Source organism: Cuculus canorus, chromosome 5, assembly GCF_017976375.1.
Source record: "Cuculus canorus isolate bCucCan1 chromosome 5, bCucCan1.pri, whole genome shotgun sequence".
Taxonomy (NCBI): domain Eukaryota; kingdom Metazoa; phylum Chordata; class Aves; order Cuculiformes; family Cuculidae; genus Cuculus; species Cuculus canorus.
The window spans coordinates 67560138-67572533 of NC_071405.1; the positions used below are offsets into that span (position 1 = coordinate 67560138).

The 12396-nt window shown below is 56.3% G+C and overlaps 1 protein-coding gene across 1 annotated transcript; it reads right to left on the bottom strand.

Annotated features, from left to right (window-relative positions):
* Positions 1–236: 236 nt before the first annotated feature.
* On the bottom strand, positions 237–8432 carry RPS6KL1 (ribosomal protein S6 kinase like 1). The gene is made up of 10 exons (XM_054068411.1): positions 8086–8432; positions 6795–6919; positions 6349–6441; positions 5526–5573; positions 4724–4856; positions 2491–3420; positions 1624–1713; positions 1390–1472; positions 1020–1115; positions 237–895 (listed from the first exon to the last, which is right to left on the bottom strand). The coding sequence occupies exons 1-10, from the start codon at positions 8369–8371 to the stop codon at positions 785–787; spliced, it is 1995 nt and encodes a 664-aa protein (XP_053924386.1). The 5' UTR covers positions 8372–8432; the 3' UTR covers positions 237–784.
* Positions 8433–12396: the final 3964 nt, after the last annotated feature.

Here is a 12396-nt window from a genome sequence, read left to right on the forward strand (position 1 = left end):
GCAGACACCTTCTAGTTCATGCCTCATTGCTCAGTCCTGGCTTGTATTTAACTCTTGGCCACCTTACATCAGTGTTGGTTCTCAGAGTTCATCCCTTTAAACCATCACTGTTTGTCAGGAATGACGGTGCTCAAAATGCAGCAACAAGAGCAGGAGCAGGGGGCTGCAGTACTGCCAGCAGAAAGGAGCATCCTAGTCCAGCTCAGAAACAAAAGGACGCTTCTGCAAGTGATAAGGAGTGGTTTATTCTCTTTCCAGAGGGTCAGAGGGAGAAGAGCAGACGGCTCCCTCCAATCTCACCCCCAACAGCAGGCATTACTCCCCCCACACACGCATGTGCAGCTGGGGATAGGCACAGACCCCAGGCCTGGACACCGGCCAGCAAAGCCCAGAGGAGAGACACGTGGAAGCCACAAAAAAACAGCAGGACAGGAAGGTCACAGGTAGCAGCAGAGAAGAGAAAAACCATAGGAAGGGAGTCCCAGGGCAAAGTGCTGAGCAAGGGATGCGCCAGAAGGAGAACACAGCCTCTCCTCAGTGGAGGGCACCTGGGTTTCCTGTCCCACCAGGGAAGGCTGAGAAGACAGCCTGGCCCTGACTGCCGCCTCCTCTCTTGGAGACACCAACACAAACAAGCAGAGACAGGAGAACACGTAAGGCTGCAGAGCCCCATGTGTACCCCACACCGGGGCAGCCCTCGCAGGCAGAGCTGCCAGTGCCACCTGGGGACACAAATGCCGAGGACAGTGGCTCTGTGCCCAGCTCTTGACAAGGACAGCCTGCCTTAGCCCACCAGCTTGTTCCATGGGACAGTGCTGAAGAAGGAGTGGGACTTCAGCTTCGCAATGCCACCTGCTCCAGAGCCCAAACGTTGCTTTGGGTTGTACTGCAGAAGCTGCAAAGAAAGGGGATGGGACAGCAGGATGGAGAGATGGGGACACTGGAAAAGCTACCCAGCCTGGATCCTGACTTTCCCCAGCCTCCAGCCCTGTACTCTGCCATCCACCTGAGCCCCTCACCTCGGTGAGCAGTGACGTAGCAGCCAGGCTGAGCCCCTCTGGTAGATGCAGCGGTGTGTGAGGTTGAATCCCTGAAGGATGGTTTTGGGACAGCGGCTGCAGAAGGCAGAGGGTGATGGTCAGCAGAGGCACTGAGGAGGGTAGGAGCACCCTGCTGAGCCTTCACTGCCACACAACCCTAGTCGTGCATGGCAGGATTTAAAATCAGGGCCCTGGAACACTCAGAACCCACATGCAGGCACCAGGAATCACATGCCTGAAACAACCTGGCACAGCAGTGAAGTGCCAGCAGGGCAAAGCACCCTCCCGGACCCTGTGTAGCAGGAAGCCCTTGTGCAAGGGGGTCACCTCCCTCTCCCCTGCCTCTTACCACTCCTGTCAGCAACTCGTACAAGAGAGAGCCAAAGCTCCAGCAGTCGGCTGCTTCAGTGGGCTCCATGATCCCCCCAACCTCTGTGGAAAGAGCCAGACAGGCGTTAGAGCTGGAAGCAGGGAGCACTGGCGGCTGCGCAGCGCCAAGCGCATCTCACTGCCCGCGGCAGTCCCTGCTGCCCAGGCAGGGAGCACTGGGCTGAGGGCAGAAGGCAGGGGACGTATCTCTTACCTGGGGCACTGTAGAGGTCCTCCCGTGCCTGGCTGCAGCACTGGGGCTCCACCTCTGTCCACTGGCCAAAGAAGGTGAGACGGATATGACCTACAGAGCAGCACCAGAGCCGAAAGCAAGGTTAGGATAAAGCCAGGAACTTTGGTCGGAGCGCAAAGCCAAGCCATATCTCTGCAGCTGGGAACAGCCAGGGCACGAGGTCCATACTGTGCCCTAACCCCAGAGGTGCTGCGCACCCCCTGGCCTCCCAGTGCTGCCCCAGGTGCCCACCACGCCTGCGCAGCTGGGGGGACTGGTTAGGTGGGCTCCAAGCTCACAGATCTCAGGGCAGGCTGTAGTGAAGCAGTGACAAAGGGAGGAAAGTTAGCTTTCCCTTTGCAAAGCTCTCCATGTTTTTCTTTTCCTAAGCAATTTGTAGCTCTCCATTTTGCCCCAGCTGGTGCCAGCCAAGCAGGAATATGCACTTGGCTTGCACTCACAGTGGCCTGAAGGGTTGGGCAGGTCCCAGAATACCCCCATAAGCAGTAACTACAAGCAGGGGAAAGCTGCAATCCCACTAACCTCAGGCACAGTTCATCTGGTCCCAGCTTCCCCCATGCCGGGGTTTTCCAGGCAGACAGCCCCGTCAAGGGAGCAGAGGCAACACATTCCTGCGGCTGAAGCCCCTGACTCTTCCACTGCAGAGCCATCTCATCTAATAACCACTTGGAAATCCCGGCTGAACCCATACTTCTAGGCTCAGAAACACCCAAACTTCTGTCCTTCCCCAAAGTAAAATCAAGGAAGTCTGGAAATGGGGCAAACGGCAGCCTCCCAGCTGAGGCCAACCTCCTCCTCCTCCGGGCAGCGTGCGGGGGCACTACCTACCGGCTGTATCAAGCAGCAGGTTCCTGGGGTTGAGGTCCCGGCACAATACACCCTGTTGGTGAAGTCCCTCTAAGGCCAGGAGGATTTCTGCTGCCCACAGCTGTACCTGCTCCTCCTTCACAGCCCACGCTCTCTGGCCAGACCCGCCGGGAGCCACAGACGGGCGCTGCCCCGAGAGCGGCTGCACCCCGAGCTGGCGGCAGGTCAGGCTTGTGCCCCAGGAGGGCTCCCCTGCCGCTGGGTCAGGCCCATGGGGCTTGTCAGAGCCAGACAGGGCAACTCCTGCATGGAGCTGCCTCTGACTTGAAGAACTCAGGAGAGGCTGAGCCCAGGGGACCTCAGATACTTGCTGAGACGGCGGCTCCCCTGCCCGTGTTGGGCTCCCTCTCACAGTCTTTGGTGTGGGGCCGGGTGTCTGGAGAAGCCTTTCACCAGCACATGGCTTGGGGTCTTGTTGGGAGGCTGCTCTCTCCGATACGCAGCCCACGCCGCTGGTTAGAGCATCCCAGGGGTAGATGACCAGGCCCTGGTCGGTAAGGTGCTCAGGCCCTTTGGCTGATGCTGCCGGAACACAGTCCACCATGCCAGACGTAGTCTGGGTCATGCTTAGATCCTGCCCTCCAGGCGCAGCCCTCGTGCCACTGGCAGGAGCCAGGCGAAGCCAGCAGGGGTTCCCTGAGCCGGGGTCCATGAGGTCCAGGGACTGCTCTGGAAGGGGCAAAGCATTGGTGTTTCCCAATACTTGGTGGGCCACAGACCCTGGGAGGCCACTGCCTGTCCAAGCGGAGAAAGTGGAGGCTCGGCTGATGCCCTGGGAGCTTCCCACGCCATCCTCTCTGCCACAATCCCCCAGGGCTTCGGTGGTGTTGGAATCGGCAGAACCCTGCTGGACACAGTACCTGGAGCGGAGGTGAGACCACAGTGTCTCCCCTGGAAAGCAGAGACAAGAACAAGTGACAGTGCAGAAAGCGTCCCTCCTGCCCCCGCTGCGGACACAGCCCGTCCAGGCACAGGGCAAGGCCCGCGTGCTGGAACGTGACCAAGCACTGTGACCTCCCCTGCAGCAAAGCTCAAGTCCATGCAGAACACCGCTCAGCCCTACAAACACACCACGCTCAATGCCACGACTGCCCTGGGCCCTGGCACAGCGACAGCCCCTGCCTTCTGCAGAGTCTCCTTAATCCCAGCTCTGCCCCTTCCACCTCCCAGGCCAGCCACATCTTCACACATGCCCCTCGTCCCACCGCCATGCCCACTTTCTCCTGAAAGCCTTTCGTCCCTGTGTGACAGCGATGCGAAAGAGCTCCCACAGCATGGCACAGAGCCCGTGGGTCGGCAGGGAGCCCGAGCAGGGAGCCCTGGAGCCCACCGCACACCGCCAGGGCTTCCCGGCTTCACCACGTTCAGCCGCTGGCTGCCTTCTGCAAATTCATCCTACAGCAACACACGAGGAGATGAGGCTGTTCTCCAACACACGTCAGCCTTCGTTTGTCACTGCTGGACTCCAGTTGCTGGACACTATACATCCATGCAACCAGCAGAGACCAAAGAACGTCCTTGGGACAAGTGTGACCTTGTCACACTTCTACTTCAGGATCTGGAACAATCCCCAAGCTCATCTCCCTCTGGTACCCAAACCCCAGTGTGCTCCCTGCCCTTTATGTCTCAGTTCTCCATCTCCTCTCTTTGGTCCGATCTCAAAATCCGGTGTGGCCTCTTCTTCTGTAACCAAATATGTTTTATGAATGTCTTATCAAAAGACTGCTTTGTTCAACAACACCGAGGTGAACTACCTCACTTGGTTCTCCATCTCTTTACTGTCATGGATAAACGATACCAGTAAAATGAAGAGGTTTTTCTTTTCAAGAAACTGGACCACATCAAACTCTTTACCTCAAGGCATGACTATTCCCTCCCATGGACTCTGGTCCCTAAGGCCACGTGAAACTCCTATGCACATAATCTCTTTCTCCTTGCAAGGTCTCCATTCCTGGGGTTACTTCCCAAGCCAGCTCTTACCAAACCTCCAGAAACCCCCATACAGTTTAACAGCTCCTTCCACAAAGTCTCCAAGCCCTGGTATCCACCAACCTTCTATGAAGACAGCTTGTGCTGTCAATACAAAGAACAGTCCCAAACAAGCAGAAGAAACATATTTGAGACTTTAAAGAAAGGGAGGGGGGAGATAAGAGCAGGGTCTCCACCGTTGGGCAGCGATGCTGTCCCTACTCACCCTGCACGTGCTCCAGGTGGAGGAAGATGGAGTCCTCACTCACATAGTAGCACAGCAGCTTGACCATGAAGGGCACGCCATGAGGGATGATGGTCTGTCGCTCACGGGTCTCAACGTGGGATTTGGGGAGGCTCTGAGGAGTTACAGGTAGACGGATGTTACAGCACAGTAAAGGCTTGGACTCCCTGCAACCCAGCACCCGGCAGGGCAGGACAGCCAGAAAGGCAGCAGGCCATCTCCTAACACCTAGGGCTGTCCCACTGTGCCACCTGCAACGCAGCTCCCCCTCAGCCCCGCTGTGACGAGGCAGAGCTCCGCAGAGCACTCCCCACCTGCACTGCGGGACCCAGAGGACACTGCTGGTCCGGAGCAGTGGCCTTTCCCCATAACTGCCCCTACTTCCTTCAAATGGGAGCCCATCCTCCCGGCCCTATTTCCTCTCCCTTCTCCCTGTCATGTCAGACCCTCCTTGTCCATTTATTAAAGTCCTTTATGTTAAATTCCAAGGGCACTGGAAAATGCTCCAGGGCTTATACTGACCACACTTCACCTATCACCCGGTTCAGGGGCTGACCCAGATTAACATGGGAGTAAGGCTTGGCTTGCAGCATTACAAGGCAGAAAAACAGATGGCTGAGAACCATTTACCCTTTCTGATCACAGAAGACGCAAAAAGAAGCCAAAAGAAGCTTTATGAACAATGAGCAGCTCTTACACTTCAGTGATCTGCTAATTTTTGGGTTTCTCACCTGCTCCAGCCATTTGCTTGGACAAGGAGGCAGATGAGACTGGAAACACTCACCTTAAGTATAAAGGTCTCACCAGTGGCAGGATCCTGGACGATCTGCACCTGGGAGCAATATATACCGAACCAGTCAGAAGTGGCGGATGCTCCTACCGCAACACACAGCCTACAGGAATGACCCAGGGTCTCAACTCTGGATCAACAAACTCTCACTCAACTAGAGGAGCTTGGTGCTCAAACCCCTACTCTTGAAAGGCAAAACACAGGTTAGCAATGAGATAGCCACAGAGCGAGGGAACAGAGGGTTAATTAAAGAAAGAGGTGACTCCCACACCGTGGTTTATCCTTCCTTCCTTCCAATCTCCGTGGGGTGTGCTGGGCTGCCAGCCTGTGCCTCAGCAGGACAGAAGGACCGCATCAGTCCTGACAAACTGAGATGCGGGAACATCAGAGGAGAGCAACGTGCCATGTGTGTAGGAGGATCGTAAGCCATCTTCGCCCTAAGGTCATGAACTACTAATCAGTTGATTCATCCATACATCTTGTCTTCTGCTGAAGTCTAGATTATCCATAGGAGTCCACCACCACGGTACCTAAGCATCAAGCACAATTCCACACATGGACAAGTACCAGATGCAATAACCTCCTTGTAAATATCTTGGGAGACCTTGTAAGCAAAAGGAATGGGGGTATTAACAGATTTTCCTTTCCCTAAAGGATCTGTGAACTTTCTGTAGTGGGAGCGGTGTGGATGCTAACCCTCAAGTTCCTTGGTGGGTGAGTGCTGCCACCCTCATCCTAGTTGCCAGGACCCTCCAGGTTATGGTCCCCATGTCCAGCCTCAGCCTCTCCCCAATCCCGTTCCAGATCAAGCCGTTACCTTATCGATCACTCCAACAACCTTACACCGTCTCAGGTTCTCCACTGCCGAGCTCAGTGTCCTGATGGGGCGGAAGCGCAGACTGCTGTAACCCTGCAAGCAGCAAAAAAGAGGGTGAGGCACCGAGAGAAGGTGCTCTCTATAAGAGTGGGTGGGAAAAGTCCCCACATTTTCCAGAGCAGGCAGCAGTATTGCCACGTTCGTTAACATCCAGAGACAACTCTCCAACCACCAGGGTTGATTCCTAACATCAGCTGGATGTCTCTTGACCAGGACGCTCTGCAGCTGATGTCTCTGCTGTTTTGTGTACATCATCTTACCACAACACCCAGCAAAGGTGGGCGAGGAGGCTCAGGGGGCTGATTTCTGTGTGTCCCCCAGGTGTCCCAGTGCCACAGATCTGCTGCCATCCCACCCGCGCTGCTCCACGCCAGCCAGCCCCTCACCGTGGCAGTGGGGTTGCCACCTCCCACAGATCGCTGGAGGTGGTAGTTGAAGATCTCCTCTGCACGCCTCAGGTACTGCGTGATCTTCCGCTTCACAGCCTCCCGACGCTCTTTGTTGGGGTCAACTGCAGTTGGCACAGAGGGCAGGTGTGATGGGCAGGCCATGAGCCATGCGCCAGTGCCATTGCCAAGGTACCACGAGGGATTGACCTGCCCCCTCACTGCTTTCTCCAGAGGGGTGTCCTGATACCCTCATCCTTCTCCCTGTGGGATGCTGTCCCTGGACTGCAGTCCCTGCAGGGGTGTCCCGGTCCCCTCTCCCTGTAGGATGCTCTCCCCTCTCCCTGTAGGATGCTCTCCGCAGCCCCTGCAGGGATGTCCCGGTCCCTTCTCCCTGTAGGATGCTCTCCCCTCTCCCTGCAGGGATGTCCCGGTCCCCTCCCCCTGTAGGATGCTCTCCCCTCTCCCCGCAGGGATGTCCCGGTCCCCTCTCCCTGTAGGATGCTCTCCCCTCTCCCTGCAGGGATGTCCCGGTCCCCTCCCCCTGTAGGATGCTCTCCCCTCTCCCTGCAGGGATGTCCCGGTCCCCTCTCCCTGTAGGATGCTCTCCACGGTCCCTGCAGGGATGTCCCGGTCCCTTCTCCCTGTAGGATGCTCTCCCCTCTCCCTGCAGGATGCTCTCCGCTCTCCCCGCAGGGATGCCCCGGTCCTTCCGCCGCTCTCCCCGCAGGGATGCCCCGGTCCCCTCCCCCTGTAGGATGCTCTCCCCTCTCCCTGCAGGGATGTCCCGGTCCCCTCCCCCTGTAGGATGCTCTCCCCTCTCCCTGCAGGGATGTCCCGGTCCCCTCCCCCTGTAGGATGCTCTCCCCTCTCCCTGCAGGGATGCCCCGGTCCCCTCTCCATGTAGGATGCTCTCCACGGTCCCTGCAGGGATGTCCCGGTCCCTTCTCCCTGTAGGATGCTCTCCACGGTCCCTTCTCCCTGTAGGATGCTCTCCACGGTCCCTGCAGGGATGTCCCGGTCCCTTCTCCCTGTAGGATGCTCTCCCCTCTCCCTGCAGGATGCTCTCCGCGGTCCCTGCAGGGATGTCCCGGTCCCTTCTCCCTGTAGGATGCTCTCCGCAGCCCCTGCAGGGATATCCCGGTCCCTTCTCCCTGTAGGATGCTCTCCGCGGTCCCTGCAGGGATGTCCCGGTCCCCTCTCCCTGCAGGATGCTCTCCGCGGTCCCCGCAGGGATGCCCCGGTCCTCCCGCCGCTCTCCCCGCAGGGATCCCCCGCCCTCCCCGCGCACCCTGCACTCCGCGGAGCAGCACGTCCACGCCGTTCTGGTAGTGGTTGAAGGCCTCCTCGTAGTCCTCGCTGACGTCCCTCTCCAGCGCGACCCGCAGCTGCCGCGCCGCCTCCACCAGGTAATCCCGCCGCCCGCCGCCCTCGGGCCCCGCCGGCGGGACGCGGCCCCGCAGCTGCCCCAGGTACACGCGGGCCTGCGCCAGCGCTCGGGAGCAGGGCTCGGCCTCCGCCCGGCTCATCGCCCCCCGGCCGGGCCCCCCCATCCCCCGCGGGCGAGCCGCCAGCATCCTCCGGCTGCCGCCAGCATCCTCCGTGCGCGGCGGGGGCGCTGATGATGGATCGGCGGCGGCGGCGGCGCGGATTGGCTGCGGATGAGGTCATCATCCCCTGCGCCCCCCACCGGGGCCGCCCCCGGGGTCCCGGGCAGGGGCTGCCCCCATCCCGGGGGGGATGTCGGAGACGGAGGGTCCCGACTGGGGTCTCCCCGCCCCTCCGCAAGTGCTCCGCAGCCACGCGTAGCGCTGTTTGCTTTATTATCATCCTTATTCACCAATAATTATCCTTAATGAGTAAACCTGCCTTTCATTAAGTACCGCCTTTGCTACCGTATTCTCTCCCTCCCGTAGCACCTAATTAGCCGGGTTTTAAATAGCCTTTCCCTCTACCTGCCTCTCGAAGGGGCTCCCAGCAGCTCCTTCTGGGCCATTTAAGGCCCAGGGACCCGCCCCTCACCGTTGACTCTGATTTGCCCCTGAGCAGCAGGTGTCGTTGCCCCCCACGCAGCTCTCAGCCGGCTCTTCACCGGCTCTTGCAGAGTCATTTGGTTTTACCAACTTAATTTCAGACACACAGAGCTGGGAGCACCTGCACAGCTGGATTGAGCTCAGCAAAATGACAGCATAGTCGAGATCACAGCTGGTTGTTAACAAACACACATGTAAAACACTGTTCTTTGGCTTAACCTAGAAGCACGCATTCCTGGCATCCTGGCCTGGCTTTTTCTTGGAAGGCCAGGTCTCCGGGGCCTGCTAGATCCCCACAATTTTTATTAGTAACGCAGATTTGCTGCGTCAGGAGTGCTCAACCAGTTATGGCTCAGGCCAGTTTGTTTGCAGTGCCAATGAGATGCTCTGTCCAGGTCCAAATAACCTTTCTCTGGAGGGGTGGCAGGGGACCTGCAAAGGGAGGAAAGCTGGAATTAAATCCCAATGATAATTGGGAAAGACTGCGCTAAGATCAGTTGGGAAGAGGGAGGCACCTGCATCTTTGTCCATCCATTGCTAACCTGCACGTGTGTCCTTATTGCAACAGGAAATGTTTGTAAAAAGGCAGTTTCACTTCAAAAGGTGGTTTCACTTCAACAGGAGGTGGCTTGAGGCCGTGCCATCACAGCCTGGACAGTCAGGGCGTTCAGCCCCTGCTGGACACACTATTTGCTATGGGGCTGGATGCAGCCTTTCCCAAGGAGCAACCGGATGGCAGCTGAGCCTAGAGCAGAGCGAAGGCCCCAGAGCCAGGTGAGGATGCCGACAGCGGTCTGTTGCTGACCCATGACTTTGTACCCTGTGTTTACTGATGGCAGGGGATCTCCCCTGGCTCATCTCCTCCGGGCAGCTCTCTTGCACAGCTCAGTCCGTTTACAACAGCAGGAAAAATCAACCCTGTGCCCACAGCTCAGTGCAGCGCTCACCATTCAAACACTCACTCTCCTACAAAGACTGTTTTCTTGGGAGTGCGTAACAATGTGCTTCCCCCCTCTCCAACCTGGACTTTTACCACAATCCTCATCAAGCTGTAACCACCAGTGGTGATCGCGATGGTTGGTGACGGTCACGATGGTGATGGTTAATCCATGGTGATGCACCCACCTGGCCACAGCGCTGGTCAGGGTCTGACTCAAGCCAGATCTGGAAGAAACTGGCATCTGCAGTCAGTACGCAACTATGAGTCAGTCGTCTTACTCCATAAATAGTGAGCAGGCCAAGAGCCCTTTCAGCTCTCCTGAAATAACAGTGGGCTGCATGTCAGGACCTCCCCTCAAGCAGGAATGCTTCTCAAGGTTACTCCTCAAGGTTGAGACAATCCTTGCCGCAACAGGTCCTCAGTAAGTGAACTGGGAATAAGTGCACTGAAACTATGAAATCTTAGCTAAGTGATACAAAGGTTTAATTGTGCCTATACGATGTTTTAGACAAAACCATTGACTAAGTCTGGATCCAGCCACACCCGGACTCCTCTCTGAGAAAGAGTTCAGAAAGCAAAGTGGTCCTTTCTGAACCTTGTGACTCAACAGAAGGGTCTCCCTGAGAGTTACTTCTGACCCTGTACTCTATGCAGTGAACAATCCATTGTACCTCGCTATTGAATCATGCTAAACCACCATCACATTTAATATCAAACTCTGTTAAATTGCTGTTTTATATCAATAAACCCATTGCTGCTTCTCTTTCACAAGTGAAGGTGCATCAGCTTATCACTCTATCCACAACACAGTCTAGAAGACTCATACACCTAAGAAAGAAGGTCTGGTAGGGTGCAAAGGGGTTTGCTTTGTAATTCAACTTACCGCCCAGGCACAATCCATGCGCATGACTCTCTGGTTGCTTCTCAAAACACTTCCAGGCTTCTTTTTTTCCACCAATCTCTACTTAACAGAGACCAATTATTTTCTGCCCAGCCTGTTTATTCCCACAAGTCTGTAGGCTCTTTTAATTCCCACCAGAGCCTGAGGGGGTCCTCTTTCAGGAGAAAAGTCTGAGCAGGCAGGAAATGAAGCAAGGACTATGATGAGAGCACCTGCTTGACTTCAGCGGATCGAGATAGGCCTGGAGAGATCACAGAACACAAGTAAACCACAAAACCCAGCATAAGGTATCAGTAGAGGGATTTGGATATGGAGTTGATCGTGACAGAGGGATGCACCGAAGAGAAATCACTGGGAGGGGAACGAAACCTTGCTATGTTCATTGCCAAACACCTCCTTCAGCCCTTGCAGAGATAAACCAGCCGTTACTCAAAGTCACACCAGGACCGTATTTAAAGGACTTTATTGCTTGACACAGTTAAAGTAGTGTCCCCTCTGGATGAGGAGGGAGGAGCTGGAAGACAGTGGTTTGATTTCCTTTTGGGAGCTGACAGGGGAGCTTCGCAGAGCCAAGCAGGGCCAAGTTTGGTCAATACAGCTCAGCCCTGGGCAGCCACACTGCAGGGCCAGCAAAGCGAAGGGGACGAGGGGCAGTGCAGAAGAGAGTGAGCCAAAGGCCCTGGCAAGGAGACGTGCCCCAAGGATGGGCTGCAAGGAAGAGCCCTGCGACGGGAGAAGATTTGTACCAGCCCTGAGGCACAGTGGTCCTTCCTTGTGGGCATACAGTTTCCCATGTCAGTGCTGGCAAGAGGATGCTAAATTGGGGGGTCATTTTTTTTTTAGATCAGCTGTACAGCCCATGTCCCTTGTGAAGTGGGAACTTCCAAAGCAAGACTGGCGTCAAGGAATAACAGAAAGGGAAGCGAGAGCTGCCCTTTTTCTCACAGCCCGAAACAGATGCACTAGAGTCTCTCAGAATGCAGACTTTGCTGGCTGCAACAACCAGAAAGATTAGGCACAGCTTTGCGAGGATGCAAAATGTTGTAAGTCAGAAGTGAGAGGTTAGGGCTTCAGTGCACTTTATTTGCACAGAATCATGCGGAACGCCTGCGCTGGCATGCGTGGGGAGATGCAGCAGGCAGGCAGCGCTAGGGGAAGCTGGAGGTTAACAGCAAAGCTCCAACAGCAGAGATCCATCAGCCACTGTGCTGCATCCCTGGGCTGATCTGGTTTCTGGCGTCACCTCTTTGGCTGCTGCTTGGTACTGAGAGTTTTCAGGTGGCTCTGCCCAGAGCTGGCAGGACCTAGTGCCTGCCTCACATGGCCACCGCATGTTGCTCCTCCCTCTGCAACACCCAGGCGCTTTGGGTGCCACGTGCATATTGCCTTTTCAGGCACACCCCAAAAATATATGATGTTTTTTTCCTAGTGCAGCCTGGAGCCCAACTTATGTTCTTTTCTCCTTTATAACTCTCCTTCTAAACCAACTTGCTGCAGCTCCGGCTCCTAAACCCTTATTCAACAAAACTTAGCTCTGAGGGGCTGGGAGATGCAGGGAGGCTGAGGATGCTGATAACGCAGCAGCACGCTGCTCCCGGGAGGCAGCTGCCCATCTGCAAGGGGTACTCAGGCAGGAAAAGGTGGGGAATATGGGAGCACCAGGGCTGAGGCGCTGTTACTGCCTGTCCGGGGTGGATAAGTATGGGGTTGTTCTGCTCACCGCTGGCT

What these genes read in the sequence shown, in the direction of transcription:
- RPS6KL1 (XM_054068411.1), bottom strand. Translation starts at nt 8,371, where the DNA reads ATGCTGGCGGCTCGCCCGCGGGGGATGGGGGGGCCCGGCCGGGGGGCG. An exon ending in GTGAGACCTTTATACTTAAG is followed by an intron (nt 4,857 to 5,525) that starts GTGAGTGTTTCC and finishes GTAACTCCTCAG; the next exon opens with AGCCTCCCCAAATCCCACGT. An exon ending in CTACGTCACTGCTCACCGAG is followed by an intron (nt 896 to 1,019) that starts GTGAGGGGCTCA and finishes CTTTCTTTGCAG; the next exon opens with CTTCTGCAGTACAACCCAAA.